Source organism: Vespula vulgaris, chromosome 2 (genome assembly GCF_905475345.1).
Source record: "Vespula vulgaris chromosome 2, iyVesVulg1.1, whole genome shotgun sequence".
Taxonomy (NCBI): Eukaryota; Metazoa; Arthropoda; class Insecta; order Hymenoptera; family Vespidae; genus Vespula; species Vespula vulgaris.
In genome coordinates, this window is record NC_066587.1 from 13,737,362 (window position 1) to 13,758,386 (window position 21,025).

At 36.3% G+C, this 21,025-nt stretch overlaps 1 protein-coding gene across 2 annotated transcripts in view; it reads right to left on the minus strand.

Moving 5' to 3' along the window:
• LOC127062024 (muscarinic acetylcholine receptor M5) overlaps positions 1 to 21,025 on the minus strand; it is a 32,516-nt gene that overhangs the window by 6,791 nt on the left and 4,700 nt on the right. The window contains exons 1-4 of one of the 2 annotated variants that reach the window (XM_050989588.1): positions 17,345 to 17,883; positions 16,142 to 16,320; positions 641 to 849; positions 265 to 453 (exon numbers count right to left, since the gene is read on the minus strand). In XM_050989588.1, coding sequence (XP_050845545.1) covers positions 265 to 453; positions 641 to 849; positions 16,142 to 16,239 — 496 coding nt within the window. In that variant the 5' untranslated portion in view covers positions 16,240 to 16,320; positions 17,345 to 17,883. Of the gene's footprint in view, positions 1 to 264; positions 454 to 640; positions 850 to 16,141; positions 16,321 to 17,344; positions 17,884 to 21,025 lie in introns of those variants that run through there. The other variant, XM_050989586.1, reaches the window with a different exon arrangement.

Sequence of the window (21,025 nt, forward strand, 5' to 3'; positions counted from 1 at the left end):
GTGACTGTGTATGATGAAACAATCGTTCTTCGGAACATATAACGCCCGACCCACATCGTTTACTACTACTATTTCTACTACCACTATGACTAACATGTCATACCAACGTAGGTATGTACGATATTAAACGAGAAAAAAAAGCAAAATAAAAACAGACAGTGTGCTCCTCGAGATATCATTTTTACTTCCATCCAGTTTTATGAGTTTTAAGAATGCCAAGAAATTATTTTACGAAAAATTAGATTCCATATACTAGGGTCTTACCAATGAGCATGTCAGTGGCAGCTAACGACGCAATGAAATAGTTGCTCGGCTGTCTGATGGCTCTGTCGACGATAAATGCCAATAATACAAGAATATTACCACCCACTGTCAGTAGTATACATATCGCAAGACATATAGCTATCAGGACCGTTTGCCAGAGCTCGAAGGGTGGTAAAACCGGTGCTATATCTGTTTGATAAAGAAATGATATATTGTTTTGTTAATTGATAATATCATTAATGAAAACATTTCTATGGGTCAACAAATGTATTTGCTTTCGGAAAAGTAAAAAGATGAAATACAAAGAGAGATTTATTTCACGCTAAATTAATTTAAACGCACGATCCAACGAATTGTTTAATCTCAGTTACATTACCCAGTGACATTGGGGTTGTTATATTTCCTGGAATCGAAATATTGGTTGCATTCGTTGGGAACCATTCGGGCAAAAGTTCCCCGTATTCACCGCTACTCCAGCGTGGATCATCGGGATCAGGCCAAGTTCCATTCAACTGAGTACATTCCGCTGTCAAAATCTGATTGTACACGTATCTGCAGAGACGCTCTCGTTGCCTTTTCAGCTTCCTGGAAGAAGAGAAACAAAGAAAAAAAAAAAGAAAAGGAGAAAAAACGAAACGAAATCGCGTAAGCGTTCATTCGGAAAGGAAAATAAAGAATGAGATCGGATCGAAATTTTGTTGTTGAATATCGATACGATGAACATGATACGATGAAAATTGTGAAGAAATATTTTAAGTTAAAATATTCGTAAAACAGAATCGTCGAAGATCTCTCAGGAATGTATCGAAAATATCGTTACTTTCTTTCTTTCTTGCTTTCTTAGAGGTATGTACATGCTTGCTAACATCGAAGAAAATGTGACACCGGTATTTCCTGACTCCTGGCCGAACACCTCCATCTTCTTCTACTCCTTTTCCCTACCTCCTTTTCTCCACCTCCTTTTCTCCACCTCCTTCTTTTCTACCGTCTTCCCTTGTGCTCTATGAAGCGTCGTTGCAGTGGCAACACGAGAGGCAAGTCAAAGGCTGAATACACTGGGCACACAATGAGCTTGAAATAAGCATGAATGGAACCACATCTATCCCTCCCGTCACATACCGGTTCCGTCGCTGCCAGGCAAGAAACGACGACGCGCGCCTTAAAGAGGGTGAATCTTTTTGTGAGCGACGATATGAGTCGACGATCCCAATTCCAGTGCCTCAAAAGATTTCGCTCGGACCTCGTTTCAATCTTTTCCACCATTGAATCATTTATTATAACATTAGAGCTGCTCAAATATTACTTGTGTTATACTTATTCCATCATGTTTTAGCTAATCATGTTCGTAATAACTCCAACGATGGAGTAACATTTTTGATGAATTTTTTTTTCAAGCATCTACCTGTACAAGAATCGAGATAAATTTTTTTACTAATCAATTTACTTTTCGATTATCTGTTAGCTTGGAGTTTGATGAATAATTTATGTCGATGTATATACGTTATTTTCGACGATTTTTACTTTTTCATGGTTTGTCTTTGACTTTCATATTTATGCTTTTGGAAATTAGTGAACGTCATTGTAACGCTATTACAATAATGGAAAAGAGGCTATTATCGTAGCGAGCTACCGGGGCAGATAAGGAAGCCGAGCGTATAAAAAGCCGGGAAAGTAGAAAGTATCCATTGTTTCAATCTTCTAGACTCCGGAGACTAAACCCGGGGAATTCGTATAAAAATAGTTGAAGAGACACAACAGTTCCTTTATTTTCTTCTTTTCTACTCGTTAGATTTGAGTTGAAAATAAGTCTGATAACGTATTAAACTTTCTTTTGATATCATTATCAGCCAGGTAAAGTCTGCTATATGTGTTGTTATATATTTTCTCGTCATTTTTTCAACATCAAAAATAGAACGATGATTCATAGATGATTCGAGAAAAAGAAAATATATTTTTGTTTTAATGAAAGAATTTTTTCGAGAAATTCTAGCGTGATATAATTCGCGATTATCCGTTCCACGTTATTGATAGGGGTTCTGTTTTACCAGCTTTAACATAAAAGGATCCCAAAGAGAGAGCTGGATTTACCATCTATAATTGTCTCGATAAGCAACGTCTTTAATTACCCTTCGTTTATGAGGAGGCATTGAGGCATAGGACTTTTCTCGTAATATTTCATTTCACTTTCAATAATGTTCTCAAGGACTGAAGGATGAATCGAACGGTCGAAGGAGCGGCTAGTCGTTCAGTGATGAAGAGAAATGAGTATATCCACTTTTCGAATTACTATTTACCTCGTCGTGAGAGGCGAACCGTAGATTAGACTGGCTTTCGAACGAAAAAGTTCAAATGGCCGCACGTCTGAGCGCGTAATCGAGTAGAATCGCAAAACGAAAACTCATAGAAAGCTAACGTTAAAGGAGATGATGAGGAGTTGAAAAAGAGGGTCCTCGATGAGTTTCCATGATTCTAAACCCTTAACCGAGGGAATAGGAAAAGCGTTTTGTCTAATGTGTTGTAATATGCGTACTGTCAAAATCGTTCGTTCGTAATACGATTTCGTGGACTTTGTGTTCGAGGAGAATCAATGAAAAGAGATTTGTGAATATGTGTGTGAAAGCATTGAGTTATTTTTCAAAATAAAAGATAAAAGTCGGGTCGAGATAATATAATGAGATAATTAAAACGGACTATTGTTTGTATTTTCGTTATAGAAGTTTAAAAGATTTCTATCAAGTACGTTAATGCCGATGATAAATATCTTATCCTTATAATGAGATTTGTTTGAAGCATTTTTATATTCTGCATATATATATATATATATATATATATATATATATATATGCGTATAGAATAAAAGAGAATGAAAAAGAGAAAACGAGCGTCCTCTCCAAACGAATGAATTTCACGAATGTACTCAGTTTTAGTTGAATACCGTGCGATGTAAAGAGATTAGAATTCAACGAGGAGTAGCCTGAAAGAGTAGAAATAGAAAAGAGAAAGACAAGGAGAGATGAACGTGAAGGCAACGCTGAGTGGCGAATATGAAAAAATGAAGCTCTACTAAAGGAGTACCTGTACAATACGGCTATGTGTAAGCTTTCATGAATTTGCTTGGAAAGAACGAGTGTATATACAGTGCATTTGCAACATGGATTGTATATAAAAATATATACGTACAAATGTACATACCATATGTACATATATATAAATATAAATATAAATATATATATATATATGTGTGTATCTGTGTGGGTATCTATATTCATTAATTTTGAGAATTGTTATTTCTTGCATTAGTGTATTATTTATCGACGTATTAGTTCCATGATTACATACATATCGTTCTGTTTGTATCACGGATAAATTTAATTGGTATAACGAATGTATCAGTTTATTGAGTACGTCGTTCGATAAACGTGGCGGATACATGAATCAGAGTTTATCGACGAACATGGAAATCTTGCTCGATTTATTTCGGTGAGATTTCGAGATTTAGACTTTAAACGGAGCGGTATTAAAACTTAATCTTTTATGCTGTCATAGTCGTGGAAATATTCTACTAGGAGAAAAGCAATCGTAATGTGGCTCCTTTCTACCAACACCGAAGAGGTACATCATCGTTATAATGAGGCTCACCGGTGGTAACCTGTGGGTAGAACATCCATCTTCTTGGTGTATGTGTGCCAAGAGGGTGGCAAAAGGGAGCGGCTATATAAGTCCGCCGAGCAGAGGATCATCGCCGTGGAATGGCATGATCATACGGACGGATGAAGAGGGAGTGAAAAAGGGGTAGTGGTCGGAAGAGAAAAAGAGAGAGAGAGAGAAAGAGATGAGCGAGAGAACTGAAACGAACCGGTGAGGTAAAATTACAAGAAAGAGAGAGAGAGAGAGAGAGAGAGAGGAGTAACGACGACATAGCAAAAAGAGAGCGAGAGAGAGAGAGAGAGCGAGCGAGAGAGAGAGAGAGAGAGAGAGAGAGAGAGAGAGAGAGAGAAGAGGCAACAAGTACCTATCTAACCAGCATCGTTTCGACGCACGGTGAATACTGGATAGTCGTGGTTTCAACTCGTTTCTTTCCATCTTCTTTTCAGTATCATTGTGTTAGATCCCACAGAGACAATTTTCGTGTCTTCCAATGTAAATCTTTGTCTTCTTAGATCGTCGATCTATCATCGATTTATCGTTTGTAATTGATATTCGAATTCTAACGATTTTTTATCTTCATCAATCCATACCGAAAAAGCAGATGTTTGACTAATGACAAGAAAGAGAGAAGGAGGATTTGGATTGTTCGGTTGAAAAAACTTTACATGAGTATGAGTACGTCGAACGTATAGAACGTATAGAAAGGTACTTTTGATAGGAACGTCCGAGAGTATGATTGATGTCCCTATGAAATCTCTCATCGCATCATTGACGAAAATGAAGAAAAGAGCTGATAAATCTTTTCTCCTAGAGATCATTAATTCTGTATTGTTTATTTGTCGAGTTTTTTTCCATCTATCAATGTTTCCAATTGGAAATTGATATTTCTCGAGTAAATCGAGCCAACACGATTATTAGTTTATCATTTAGTTTTTTATTTTCATTTTGAATATCGTACATGTAATAAATAGTAAGTGGAAGAATAGGGTAAGCGTTGATAGTACGAAGGAGTATTCCATTTTCAAAGTCTTTTTGAGAGCCCTCGAGGGTAATCTTATTTTTATTTTCTGGTTGCCTCTTGCTCGATAGAACCTTTCAGGAGACTTCTATGCACGTGAAATACATAACCCATAGCTTCGGGCCGGTATCGGAACCACCTGCTTCTTCTTCACGTTGCATCTTTCCGTGACATCGTTTCCTTAAATTCCCAAATATATTCCTTCAACGAAATAGGCCGTTGTCGGTGGAAAGAGTTTTATCAAGAAGTTCAAGATTATGTATATACATACACATACATATAGATGTATATACGTATATATATATATATATATATATATATATATATAATCTGATATATATCTGTCCAGATATATAGAACGTGAAACTAACAGCAGGTAGAATTATTTTTTACATTGACCTCTCTTTACTTTTATTGTCGACTGGTATTTGTGAAGAGTCAAACGATCGCAAAGTCGATAATTTCGATGGGATTGTAGTATCTATTTCATCTAACCGAACTCTCCATCTCGTACACAGTAATGCAGTTACATTCGATGAAACTTTCCCGAACTACAAGAGTTTGTGTTTCATAACGCTTTATTGTAACTCAATAATCCTTCGCGTATTTTTCTATTCTCGGTGCAGAGAGAAACGTAGAAAAAAACGTAAAGAAAAACGTAGAGTACGTTTTCTCGTTGCAGCTATGAATGTTGTACTAATTCGCTCGGTTTACGATATCACCGAGTTATATTTAAATGAAACTTTCGCCCGTGCTTTTCAATGGCGTTTGTTTTCGAATGTGCAAAGTATCGATTTGATTTAACGTTTTATATTTCATCTCCTTTTGCAGCAGGCAAACTCAAACGAGCATATCTTCTTTTTTTTTTTATAACAAATACCGTATTCATTTAATTCTTAACAATGCATTCGTCACTAGGTAGGAAGCTTTTTGTATTAAAAAAAGGAAGAAAAGAATCAAGAAATCGTATTCGTACATACGTATCTTTCGAGCGAGGATTCAATTTGATAAATGAAGACTTCTCACCATCGTCGCACTGTTGGAAATGCAAGAGAAAATGCACGAAAGAAAGAAGAAGTAAAAAAAAAAGAAAAAATAAGGAAAAAAATGAAAAAGAAGCTGCGAATATAAAAGGCAGGACTTTTGCGTGAAATGGTAGATTCCCTTGTCGGTTGCGGTTCGCACTCGCATTTACCATTCTTCTCAGCGTGTATCTTCATCTTTCTCCGGTTTCTTCGTTTCTCTTTTCCATCCCTTCTGGCGGAACGGGCCTCTGCATTCACATCTCAAGAATCTTGAGATGAAAGTAAAAGAGGCTGGCAAAAGTATTCTTCGAGATTGAACACCGCTGCGGTCAGAGAGCTTGGCAATGAGCCGCCAAAATTTGCAAGAAATTCGGTAAGCGAAACAAACGCAAAAGGAGTCCGTGTGGAAGTTTCATTGCCTTTGCACAGAGAACTTTTGATCTTCCCCCACAAAATTACTGCAGACTCTGTCAAACTTAAAATCTTCAACTTGACGTTTTTAATACTTCAATGTGAACGATATAACAATCGTCTTTCATCTTTCACTTTTCATTCACAGTTTATGGTATAATCTGCGACGATAAAAAGTATTATTGATTACAAATTTATAATAAAAACATAAAATGAATGAGTTATTATATATATGATCTGTACAATCGTTTTACTATTTAAAATAGATAGATGAGTGAATATTTGACAATTGTATAAATGAAAAATAAGTGAACATATATATATACACATGTGTGTGTGTATATATATATATATATATATATATATATATATATATATATATATATATACTACTAGTATATTTTCCTGTCAAATATGACGGACAGCTAAGGTTTAAAAAATATTTTTGTGCTTCTTTTCTCGGTATAATATATCAAGCATTCAGATCATATGTTTCTTTAGAGCATATGTCATGTTTTATGATTCGAAGTGTAAAATAAAAATTTTTCTGCTAGGTAGGTTCTATTGTCGATTATTTGGGAAAATGCAACAATGTGCTTAAGATACCATTCGTGCATTGGAAGATCGAAAATCGTTGGAATTTACGAAATAAAACTTTTTCCATACCCAGATTGCTAGTTCGGGATACGGAAAACGGAACGCTGAATACAACAGAGATTACTCAATCAATACATTGCTATCAACCAACTTCGCAATTTACTCCTCTCTCTCGCTTCGTACTTCACGTCGATCGTACACTGACCTTCCCTTTCTCTTTCACTCATTTAAAGCCTTATAGTCTGTTTTATAAATAATATTTCTGCAAGTTAAGCAGTCTAAACTTTCTATCGGGCTATAAAGAGTCATTATATAAAATTTTATCTGGATTAAAAAAAAAATATAATAGTAAAAACTTCTCAGAAATTACAAACAAATTAAAGTTTTTATATTAATACTAATTGATATAAAGTTTTAATCGAGAATTGACATTAAACAGATGATCCGAAAGAATTTGATCTAAATGAACTTGAATCATAGAAGATAGCAACGATGGTATTTCGTGAATAAACATAGAAGCGAATGAAAAGGAGGAGTTTAGTATTGAGCGAATCAAGTAAATTTAATGAACGATGAATCAAGAAAAGAGATATTTCTTTAACTCTCGATTTAAATTAGTTTCAAGTCTATGACGTCAAGCAATAAAGGAAAGATTTTTGAAAAGAATGCAGAAAAATTGTTCCATTTCACGAAAGCAATTCATTCGAGTTCCATTCAGAGTGAAAAAAAAGACAAGCTCGCTAGGTCGTCACGCTTCGTGCCTATCCTCGCTTGATCATCAAGCTGAAGCTTAATACAGGTGGAGATCAAATCGGATTTACACCTCTGTGGAGAGCAGGGAGCGTTCCATAAATATCAGCAGGCGTTACAGGGGCGAATGTGTTGCCGGCACGTTGATGGTAAAGCTGTGGTGATGTAGTAGACTGCCAGAGGAGAATCTCGATAGCTCGAGGGAATTGAACGAACCCGTTTAATAACTCTGCTAGCGTACGAACGCTTCGGGCGTGACACTGAAACCATCCTGGATGCGTCGAGACCCCTGTTCGATATTCGAGCCAATGACATTGGCTGACAGCTCGAGCGAGTCTACTCAAATTGCATAATCACCATTCGGTGTTATTTCAGAAAGTCTATCGTTCCTTTCTTCATGGTGAAGTGGACGAACGCTTGATTAAAATCCAACTCATCTACCTCTTTTTTCTTTTTTTCCTTCTATCTATTCGTTTTCTTTTTCTTTTTATTTTCGAACTTTCAACAAAACTTACATCATCAATCGTAAATCCGCAAAGAGCTCGAGAGAGTTCGATCGATCGCTTCGCCGGCAACGTTTTCGTGTTCCATTACGTTGAGGACATTTCGGATTTCGTGTTATCTCGAGCACGACACTAAAGATTCGCCATCAAATTGTATGTGGGTTTTGCTGTTTCATACTCGACCGATCGAAACGGAGATCGCAAGATACACTTTAGCGGCTGTGGCACTACACTATCCTGAATTTCGTAACTGGTTCAAGGTCGGACGTTACGTTTGATATATTCAATATCTCCAGGTGTTCACAATAGACTTTCTTTATTATTCTTATCTTGGAGCAAATAGATCCATCCGTATTTTTATTTTCGGTACTCGACGCGTTTCCTTTTTGCTTTAATATCAATAATGAATAAGTAGATATTGCCTATGACCGATCAGTGCAAACAACGTGCCACTCTTACGCAAAGCACTTTTATAGACATTGATAGACGACTCTATGACAAAGTATATGCTGTCGAAACTTCGATGAGTGATAAAGTCTATTTAAAATGATGATAATATTTATCGAAACTTTAAAATCGATTACATCACGACGAAACATCATTTTTTTATTCGAGATCGCAATAAGATAAGTTCTGGATATACATATATTTAATTGTCTGGTATTGACACAATTTATTTGCTGATGGGTATGAAAGGAGAAAACAATTAGATAACGCCGGAAGTGGGCACACTTGCAATTGACGATCCTCCCTTAATGTACAGGTGTACAATAACGATTCTACGTTTTATGCAAAAGCTTTCACTCTTCCTCGCTACCGCTCACCCTCTTTATTGTCACACAAAGACTTGGTGGTAATTAACGCAGCAAGGACGTTTCTCTTAACCAGCCTGCTACTACTACTCCTACAAGATGAAAAGGTCTGGCACACTCATCTACTAGCTTTCGAAAATGAGAGAAAGAGAGACAGAGAGAGACAGAAGGGGAGAGAGAGAGAGAGAGAGAGAGAGAGAGAGAAGTAATAGTAGTAGTATGAGTCTACTACTATTATTACTCAAATTTTAACCACTTACATTCCATCTAATAGGTCATTCCTTTCATGAACATATTAGTACGTAGCTTGAATATGCATCTTCTTGATCGTAGTGGTTACCCAAAATTTCCCAAGGTTCGTTATAAACTCCTGCTCATGATCGATTGCGTTGCTTAATTGGATGAAATCATGTGGAATATTGAATATGAAAGTTGCTTTATTCGATGATTAAACGAGTAGTCTCGTTATTTCTTTCATAAATTTGTCTCACTAGTATACACACTTTTAGAAAGAATCTTTCAATAGGTCTCGTATCTTAATAAAAGTTTATCTCTTTTTTTTTTTCTCCTTGAAAGTGCATATATGTTTCAAAAGACTTCCTTTTGCCTCGAGACACAGTTCATTGCAGCTATCGATTCCCAAAGTATCTTAACATTTTTGATATCCTGCTCGTTGTATGTTATTAAGCCGAAAGTCAAGGAGATTTCAGACAAAGCGTTCAGGGAACTTTTGTAGACCGAAAATGGGTCGAAACGTGCAAATCAGAAAAGTAAACGATGTAAAGATCGGCCATGATAAAAAAGAAAAAAAAGGAAGAAGTGGAATTTCATCTTTTTGATTATTCACACGAATTCTCTTAGCTTTTCGCTTTTACTTTAACTGCAAACGAAGGCTTTTGGACTTCGTTACGACCGAAACGTGGGTCGCTTCGATGGAGATTTATCATTCTCGATCCGACGTCGAAGGCGAAGGTTTTCGAAACACGATCAAGGTAAGATTGACCGAGGGGAAGAAAAGAAATGAGGGAGCTTCAAGGAGGGATGAAAAAAGAGGGTACAAGTGTTCAGGAAATGATACAGTGATCTTAAGTATGATCGATAAGAGAAAGCTATTTGAAGGAGAAAGAATTTACTGGAAGATGGAGATGAATGTCGAACTTTCGTATTTCGGTAATTTCATATATCGGTAAGTTCATAGACACTTGTCACTTTTCGGGCATAATTATATAGCAGATATATTGATTTTATCTTGGTAATTAATCACAGTTGATTTTGTGAATCATTCTCAAAGTTAATTCAAGAAAGTCACGGTGTTATGTTCACGCTAACGACACATTCAGAAAGTCGTCGAGTACGAGCACGGGCTAATTGAGTTAATGAAAAATGAGTGTGCCTTGCTCGGTCGATTTTGCTATTTTGGAGAACTTCAAAGTGCTCTTTGCTTACGTACACTTTTTACACACAGTCTGAATTTTCGTGCACAAACATGCACCGTAGGTACATACGCCATATCTTGTCCTATATTCGGTGATTTCCACACCGGTGACTTTTGATATATAAATGTCGACTGCACTGGGTCAAAAGTTCTGGTAAAAAGAAAAAAAAAACGTTAGCGTACAAGTCGAAATATTATTCTTTCGTCTCTCGTGCTCACACCAAATTCCGTCTTTTACTTTACAGTGAAATAATGGATTGATCTTTAAAGAATAAATAGATTTATGTATTTAGTACGATTAAAATTTCATTATACCGTACCATTACTTCATGAACTTTACGGGTTCTATTATTTAATATTGCCAAGATTTTTATTCTTTCGTAAATTTCAATGAAAATTCTCATCTGAAATACTTTTAGCAAAGCTGTAATATTAAATATTACGAGACCAAGAGTAATTGGCAAGTCGAATGTTCAGCGCAAGCAATAATCCCCGTTGTCAGTTCTTTTATTATTTCATCAAGTTTGCGAGAATCCCATTTTCTTGAAATATTTATACGTAGATATACTATTCCACTCATCTCGTTTCTCCGAATCCCTCCTCTCGGTCTATTCTCATTACTTTTTACAGTTTCTTATGAAGCGTAGTAATCAGAAAATTCGGCTCCCTTCGTAAGAAAGAAGTAGAAGATTTCACTTGTGAATATCTTAAATTCTTAGGATGTTAGTTTCACCACATCAGCGTATTTACCTGCTCGACCAAGTAGATTCGTATACTATCGTAGGATATGTACCTACGTCTAAGCATACATAACAGCGCATAGTAAAATTCGTCCTACTCAGCAGACTCTATTTTCTTTGGAAACTCGTTGACCTAAAGGCGATGTATAATTTCGCAGGTTCTTGGAAAGGAAAGGTAACTCTTAAGAGAAAATTCTTCTTGAGAGGAAGAAAATCGTAGGATACGAGGATATACTTCTTGACGTTCGAGAAAACGCGTCTGCCTAATTTTATAAATGTTAAATCATTTATTCGAATTCACGACAAAACGTCGGTCACGATTAAATCATATTATTATTAAATCATTCTTTATGTACAAATATCCCGCAGTTGATTAAATTTCACTTTGTGAAATTACAGTTTCTCAGTGTGTTTATATCGCTGAAAATTGTGGATTAATTAACACTGCTTCTCTCTGCAGGTAATTGCGCATAGTTACGATACCCCTCGATATCTCGAAAGTTTAGCCCATCTGTGCCAATATTTAGATCAGAACACGAAAAGCAACGTATCGTTACTAATACTTGTTAGTGATGCAGTTAATTACAAGCGGATATATCTATATATGGATAAGTCATTAATAAAATCTATAAAATAATCGAATTGTTTCATGAAATTGTAATTTATATAGTAACATAAAACACGATACATTAAGCATATTCAAAAGTAGATTGAATTTGGAAAATATTCTGGATACTGGGATACTATATTATATATCTTGTTCTACATTGAAGACATTCTATAACTGCATATATATATATATATATATATATATATATATATATATATACATTATATTGTGAAAACCATTCGTTCCTTTGCATTTTTAAAATACTCGAATTTTTCTCCATATACCCGAGGTAAATTAAATATTCCCAGAAATTCTATGCGCATCGACGAGAGTAGCATGCCGAATGCGGGCGAACCTAGTGTATGCATTTCCGTTTCGAAGCATGGGAACGCGCGATTTGAATGCGATGCGCTCCACTTTGGCACATAGATAACACACTTTTCCTCCTCGATTCCTCTTCACGGAAACTGAAAATTCGAAAATCAATATGTACCGTGTCATACCAATATACATGCTTAATAATACAATTTGTAGCGTTTTTTCCTCTTATTTGTCCACATTACGTTTTGTTTCTCTCCCTTTCCTTTTTGAAACGATTTTAAATTTCTTTTACCGCGCTTGTGCGCTTCGTGACGCATACTAAACGATAATAAAACACGAAGAGCGTATAAAGAATGGACGGCGATGGAAAGGATCGTAGAGTATTGTTATCACGAAGTTAAGCACACTCTGAAACATGTACTACAGATACTGGTACATTAGTTGACATTAATAAAATTTAGAGGCCATTGTTTCGGAGTTTAAAGTTGTTCATCACTTCTGGTTTTATAATGGTTTACGCCAACAATGAGAACAGGTGTAATCCTTGACTTGATTTTGATGAACATGGTTTCATTTTAAAGAGGAAGGTTTAATCTAGAACCTTGCTTTTTCGAATTTTTGAAAAAGCTTTATTTTCTTCGCAAAAATCATTTAAAAAAATGGTATTTTTACGAGAATATTTTATGTATAAATAATATTATAATATTGATTTCATATTATAACGTTAAATTTTTCTTTTTCAAAAGGGCGTTACAATCGAACTGGCGACATATTATCGAATGTTTCGATATACGACATAATCGAAACGATATAATCGAATGTTTATATTGCTAAAATAAAAAAACGGCAAAGTAAAAGCAACGTTCGTATTTCGTGATTTAAACAACAAGTGTGTTTTCATCGATTGCGTGCAATGCAGTTGTTAAAGTTAGTGTTTGTTCATAAAATTTTTTATTTTTTTAATAGATTGTAAATGAAAGTACCACAATATCTAGTATGAATATTTTGGATAGACCGAATCGTCGATTTATTTATTCGTCTTTAAAAGCCAATGATTTTTTGTGATTGAAGGTGAAGAAAAAATGAAATCAATCGAACATGCAAAAACTCAATCAATTTGTTTAATATACTCGTCATCCATATTAATTTTTAACATCACGAAACAATGAATGCCGTTGCTTCGTCTCCTTTGCAGAATGCCTTTTCAACGAGTAAGCTTTTCATACGCTTCGTCTTGCTTTTCATATGGAAAACGGAGAAAACAAGACACCGTGAAAAAGGAACGGAAGAGAAGGAAAATATGATCATGTGCAGAGTAGTAATGCAGTGGTAACAATCGCATCACTAACAGTAGTAACAGTGATGCTTCGTAGGAGTAATATATGCGAGATTCACATATACGTATAAGAGCTGAGAAAGATAAAGTGGAAAAAAGGAATAGACAGATTAAATCGATAAACGACACGGATGTGTCGTAGAAATACGCAAAAGTTCGAAATGTTCGTCTCGATCGCGTGCTCGAACATCATCCGGCAACGACTTAGCTATGATCGCGTGATTCCGTTCGCTCACACGAAATTCGTTTTCTATTTTGTTAAATGACATCGGCCCGTATACCTAATCGTGCTCGTACCTAAGCCACTAAAACGAGTAACACGCCGAGCGAAACTTACATACTCATCGGCATAGCGAGCTTTGCAAAATTCCAGGCTGATAGTAGCTACTACTGGTATTGCTAGCGGTAGGTCAAGGATTCTGTTTCGCCGAGATTAGTCTATACGAGTTTCGTTCTGTTGCAGTGATGTTCTTCCTTGATATATACGGATTAATTGCACCCACAGTAAATCAATAAAAAGGAAGTTCTCTATTCGGAGGTAAGGGAATTTGCATTCCCATGTACACTGGGAATACAACAAATCAACGACCGTACCACGTGATAATAGTTGCGGTCGGCCCGATTGAAAAAGATCGATGTAAACCATAAATCACGATGGTCGGCCCTTTGAAAAGCGTACCACTGTTTTTAGGACGACGAGATCGACTTTTGCTTCTCTCTCTCTCTCTCTCTCTCTCTTTCTCTCCCTCTTTCTCTTTCTCTCTCTCCCAATCTTTTAGAAATGTATTGATCTCTCGTTTACAGTTTACACTCCACATTTTCGACCCATATATCAATTTAAACTACATTCCTTTAAATAGTAATTACCGTAACTAAATACGAGCGTGCATTATCGGAAAACTTTGTGCAACAGCTGTCCGAGTTAGTAGCAACTGTTCATTACTTGAAAATTATACGGGTTTAACGTGCTCATAATATAGGAATAATATGAGTTCTTTCGAATATAGTATTAGATAATTTATTATCAAACATTCCTTATTCGTTTCCAACCCATCGGATGAGACGCGTCGAAAGATCGTCCGAGATATCAATGACTTATACCACTCGTTCTTCATTAAAGAGAAACTTCGAAATCACGATAGTGGTAGCGCTGTTAGTTCAAATCTCTCGATAATCGGGCGAATTTCATTCGGAGCCACAAATGAATTTTCGCTTATCGAGACAGCTCCTGTTCGATCGATTCTTATTAATAGCTTTCGAAGGACAATACTACCGGTCGAAAGGAAACAACAACGCGAGGGAAAGAGAGAGAGAGAGAGAGAGAGAGAGAGAGAGAGAGAGAGAGAGAGAGAGAGAGAGGGAGAGAGAGAGAGAGACTTTTCTTTTTTCTCTTCCGTTTATGAAAGTTCATTTCCTCCAACTTTGGTGTACATATATGTATACATACTTCCTACAAATACCAAATGCATAGATGTACGATAATGGTGCGTTAATAGAACGAATCGTGGCGATGTTATTGCTCCACGATAATGAGTATTCCTCGTGTCGGCGTTTGCCCGCGAAATGCTAAAAGGCATAAAATCCAAAAACGAAAAATCGATCGAACCAAACGATCGTCGTTAGCTCGACGAAGTCGTGTTCGCTTCGTTTCTCTGGTTTTATCGGCCGAAGTCTAACATTATGAACTTGGAAAAATATTTTCCCAGAGCGTTTTAAACTCTACTGTGAGTTGGCACAATATTTATGACGATGATTTGTGATCAGTCATTTGCTTGAACGATTACGAGATATAAATGTGTCTACCTTTATCATTGATCTTCATAACAACCTGAAGGATACATATGTACGTATCGGACGAAATATCTGAGTTCTTCAGTCCTTGAATTTCGTGAGTCGGAAAGGGTAGTCCTAACGGGCCATCGATGAGACAGCAAAGAAGGTGTGTGGGACAATTCGTGATATGGAGACGCGTTAGTCCAAGGACACGGAACTTTCTACATCGATATATAATTGACACTTTCATTTGACGTCTTTCATGGTATTGAAAAAACTTTTGGATATGTTTTATGATATAAAAAAGTCGTCCGAAGGTATTATATTACAAAAGAGAGATTTCTCTTTCTTTCTTTCTCTCTTTCTTCTTCTGGTTCTTTCGAATTTCTTCGATTTCAAGGAGCAAAGAGATTACGACCGAATTTACACGATAATAATTATAAATTTCTTCGTCATTTTTCCCTGCAAAAATTTATCCATGATTTGACTTCTATACGTTCTATCCCCTTTTATGTTTGAAGTAAAAACAAACAATGATGAATATTGGGTTGAGAGTCACTGTTCTCGGTGACACGATTTCCCGGCTTGTCCTTCGACGAAAAACCATTGGATCGCAATGTAGGTGAGATACGTACTCTGCATCGTGAGAGAAAGTGTTGCATGGAGAATGGAAAATAATATGCATGAGAACGTACGTTCCGTTCACGATATAAACTGTTATAAATTTTGCTTGTATCGTTTTTAACACGTTGTTTTCGAATGTATAATTTATAATCTTTAGGGTAATATTAAGAGGTGAAATAAAAAATGCAAAGTATGTCGTGGTAAAGAGTAGTAATTTGTAAATGCAGGTAAAGGAAAAGAATTACTATTGGCTGAGATCGGCTTGGTAACTCACCATCGCGTAATGAAGTCAGTGCCAATGGTAAAGATTGGTGCTGTCGTACGATTGGCCTCGGTGCCGTTCAGGCTACTTTGAGTCCCGTTTACCTCCATTCCGTCGAAAAGAAGCCACGGTGACAGCAAGCTCAAGAGCCACCGCACCTTCTCTCACTGTCCAGTCATCTCTTGGACATTCTGTAAAGCAAAAGAGCCCAAATCGAAAGTTTAATAGTTATTACTTTGACGAGATAAAATCATGTAATATATCGAAGAAAAAAGAAAATTTATGCAGTTAGCTGAACGACCTTTAGCCTTGCACACATTGTTTGCTCGTCAAAACTTATCGCCGGTAGTATATCGATCGATATTTAACTTTAAGTTGCAAAGGCGACTTAATATCTGTAATAAATTTTTTCACGAGGAAAGCAAAGTCAAGGTCGAACGAGGAGAACTTTTGCAAGAGCAAAAGCTCTGGAGTATTGTTCGAGCAAGTTTTCTTATTTAATGATCGTACCGTAAGAAAAACAGTCGCATGAAGAGACACTAGAATTGACGATTTACGTACGTACATACATATATAGATGCTTTTAAGAGAAGCATTCTATTTTCGATCCATTTTATCCAGGATCAGGTTGACGTTTCAGAGAACTATCGGTAAACATATTACGTATATATCAATATAAGAAGATCTCAAGCTTTAAAATATTTATCACTTCATTACCTTACTATCCCGGCTTTGTCGTTATTATCGCGAAAAATATCTTGCCCGTGTTCTTTCGTAATAAAGAAATTACTTGCTAACAGAGAAATGAGCTTCCTAGGTTGCATCAAGTAGAAATCTTATCGTATTTGCATGGATATTGCTGAAAGACGAAGCGACTTTCTACAAAGGCATTTCCTAGAACGAACAACTAGCCTTAGGAGTTTTCAAATAAACTTTGTTTGCGGTCAAACGATGGAAGGACTTGTTATTTGCGTTAACAAACAGCAAATAACATGGGAAGAATTAAAAAACTATTAATCATAATTTGGAACTCTTCTGGTTTGAAAATCTAGTTACATCTAATACGTCAACTTCGCTAACGAGTTTTCTTCCCAATTGATACGAAGACCTTTCAGTTTGTTGAAACTAATGAAACAAAGATAAATGAAAGACGATGGAAGAATTGATCCCTTTTTTTTCGCTTTGTACCAAGCATTTATAACAGTCGAAACGTACCGAGATACAATGCGTCCGTGTAAAACATTCGGATCGATCGGTACATTTCCAGCGAGTCTCTCTCTCTCTTTTTTTCTCTCCACGAGTTTCGAAGAATTCCCATCGAGAGAATGTGTGTATGTACTCGCATACTTGCATGCAGATAGACGAGCACGTGAAATAGTATAAAACACGCGACTCTTATCGTATCGGCGATATCTTTTTCGAACGTTTTTGCGATTCCTTTTTTCTTCAGTTTTTTTCTCTCTCGTTTTATGCACTACTCTAGGTACATGTATATGAATGTTATACAATGTCAAGTATAGAGAATCGTTCGTAGTGAGGATATTTCTTCTTCACGACCATTTCTCCAATAGCTCGTCGTAAATTGCCGTCTTTCAGGCGTTGAGCTTTTCTCATCGCGAGATTCACAGAGAACGTCTTCATAGAATTACGTCTACGAACGCTCGGGTCTCTGTTATTGACAGAAGTCTTCAAAACAAGAGATATATAATCGATACTTCCATAAAATATTTGAGAATTTGAAAATCGTAGATCTGAAGAGTTTCTAAAATAATTTCTTTTCTTTTCTTTCTCAAATCGTGGCAACGCGTCTTAAGAAAACGTCATTCAGAAAAGAGATTGTATTTAACACAAGATATCACTTTAATTTTCACTAGACTAGTTGTTACTAACTTCTGTTTGTACTCATCATCCTTGGAAATTCTAGTATGAATTCATGTGTAAAACAAAAGGACAGAAGTAGCCAATTAGTGCACACCATTGCTTGAGAACTTAAATCTGTCGCTTAGCTTTTAAAACTGTTCATGGTTGGTGAACCATAAGCTCTCTCTATCTCTCTTTCTCTCAAAATCATTGGAGTGTATTTTTTAAATGAGCATTCCTGTAGAGATCATTATTTTAGTTAACATTTTGATCTATTCCATGTTCTAGATACTTCAGCTAGTTAGATTTAAAACAGAATAAAATTTATTTATATACATACGTGCTTTTGAAAGCGATCTGACGTTATAATTATCATTGACGTCTATGTACTTTATTTCCACTTATCGCATTTGTTTCGTGCATTCATTCATTCGAACGCGAAACGTACGGTATATACATATTTTTTTTCTCTTCACCCGGAGATACTGTACAGGCAGTCCCCCGATATACAGCTTATACGGAACATAAACGTGACTTTACTATACGTGTGTGCGTGAATGTTCATGTACCCTGTACTCGTACGACCAATATAGAACATGTAAAGCGACAGATAGTGAAAATGAAACGAAGGGAACTCTCATCGTAGTATAAAGTAAAAAGAGTACTGTACGTTTAGAGAATGTAGTGAGAGCGAGGGACTGAAAAGCGAACGCGCTATCGAATTTTCACGTTTTCACGTTCGCTCGGAAAATCATCGAACTTCGTTTTCACGATGATTATTGACACAGGAAACGAACGATTAGACATCGAGGATTTGGTGGTATCTCTTCAGCCTAGAACCGACCATCGATTTGTCTGCGATTCCAACAAAACATCCCTGTAAATCGATATATATATATATATATATATATATATATATATATATACCAATCGATATATATATATATGTATATGTATTTATATGTATACGACACTTCATCGTTCGATGTTTGAAAAAAAGAAAATGAGATAGCATGCCAACAGATGCAGATTCGACGGGCGATAAAACCTGCGCATTGTATTGTCCTTTATAAACATTGTGCCAGAGGATATTAATTAAACCAACATTATGATTCATCAGTGTTATTAAGAAATAAAAACTTTCATTCTTACATCGCGAAGAATCATTGCGAATTGATCGTCTATCCATCGAATGGATCATCCAATCGGACGATTACACGTTGTTCAGTTTCGTACAGTTAACGCATCTATCGTACTTGAAAAGAAGACAAGATAATGATTGAATCATCAATGCGGAAGGCAATAATCAGGAATTGGTGTTCGATCGATGTAGATTTCCGATGACAAGTTGGTTTGTTTCGATTTTTCTCGAGGTGGTCGTCCTCTCGAAGGAAAAATCTTGGAAAAGGAAGAACAGGAAGAGGAGGATGGTTACTAAAGGTAGACCAACGAACCAATGGGACCGATTTGTGAATAATTTACTCGTGCGACGAACGAAAGCATCTTTCTATTTAGTTTTAGCGAAGGAAACTACCGCTTCCATTCGGTTGACTCAATATTCTTCGTTGAGGAAATGGAAGAAACTGTTTGAAATTAGGTCGATATATAGTACATAAATAAATTCCGTGGAGATGAAAAAATTCCGATAAGCCTATCGGCTCGAAAAAGAACGTTTTTACCCGTCGAGACTTTAATGAGGTTCTATCTCTCGTTTGCCGTTGGCATGAGCAAGCGTACGTTAATCACGATCCTTTCTCCAATTCGTCTTTCGTTCTTCGAGAATAACCGTGGACCGTTTATAATCGTACGAATACATACCTCACCCTTTTGAAATTTCAATCGATCAAACCGCTCTCGTTCATTTTAGTAATTGGTTCGTTCGTCCATTTCGCGTTCCGATATGAAAATTAATTAATTGCGAATTACACTTGATTTCCCATAAGCCCGCGACGTTTGACATCGCTTTGTATCGTCGAAAGAGAGAGAAAAAGAGAAAAAGAGAAAGAGAGCGAGAGAGAGAGAGAGAGAGAGAGAGAGAGAGAGAGAGAAAGGATATCATTCTTTCCCGACATTAAACCAAAACGAATCTTTTTCTCTTCAAGGAAAACTTTCAGAATCGTTAATATAAAGGCGGAAGCATCCTCTTTAGCGAGGATTTATCTTGACGTAGATTTCTTTTTATCTCAAAACAAACGAGCACTTACTTCGGAAAGCTTATCAATTCGAATAAGCGACCTTAAAGATCGTTTTAATCTTTATGGGACATGGAATAATGCTGTATCTCATCGCTATAAAAAAAAAACATCTTAATTTCCTGTATATATCAGAGTCTTATGTTACTTTTATTTTTATAGATCTTCCACTTGATATCGATTTACGCATTTCGTTAAAGCTTTTCTGCTTGGACAACACCGGAAACATAAGAAATAAGAAGAAAAGTGGGACGACGAAGTAAAACCAAAGGCAAGAGAACTTTCTTCGTTCTTTCTTTTCATGAGTTTTAACGATCATATGCACGCTTAGACTTGAAATTACAAGATTTCAGAAGAGATCGTTAATGCTCGTTCCTTCCTCCAGTCATTGTTTGTAGTTAAAATTATTCGCTTTCAGTTTTTAAAAACGTATACTCGGTTGTTCGTTTGATCCCCCCTATAAAAGGAACTATACGGAATGCTTTATAATTGCATCTGTTTGCGTGCATACGCACATGTATTTTGACGTTATAGTCGATATTGAATTTCTATAGATGTTACATGGACCGGTGGGAACATTGTAAATACGATAGCCGTCCTGCTCGACAGGTGGAGGATGTACGCACATTGTTAATCCGATGCTTCTCATCTCTCTCCCCGAACCTCCTTGTCACGGATGATGAACAGAAATTTGTTCGGTAATCATGATAGAATCGTCTTTATGCTTGCGTGCACTCATTATATTCCTATCTCGACCGAAAGAAAAAAGATATCAGTGTGCTTTTTTTTTTTATTAATTTAATTATCGCGTAAAAGTAGTAACAGAAATTCGTAAAAAAATAGA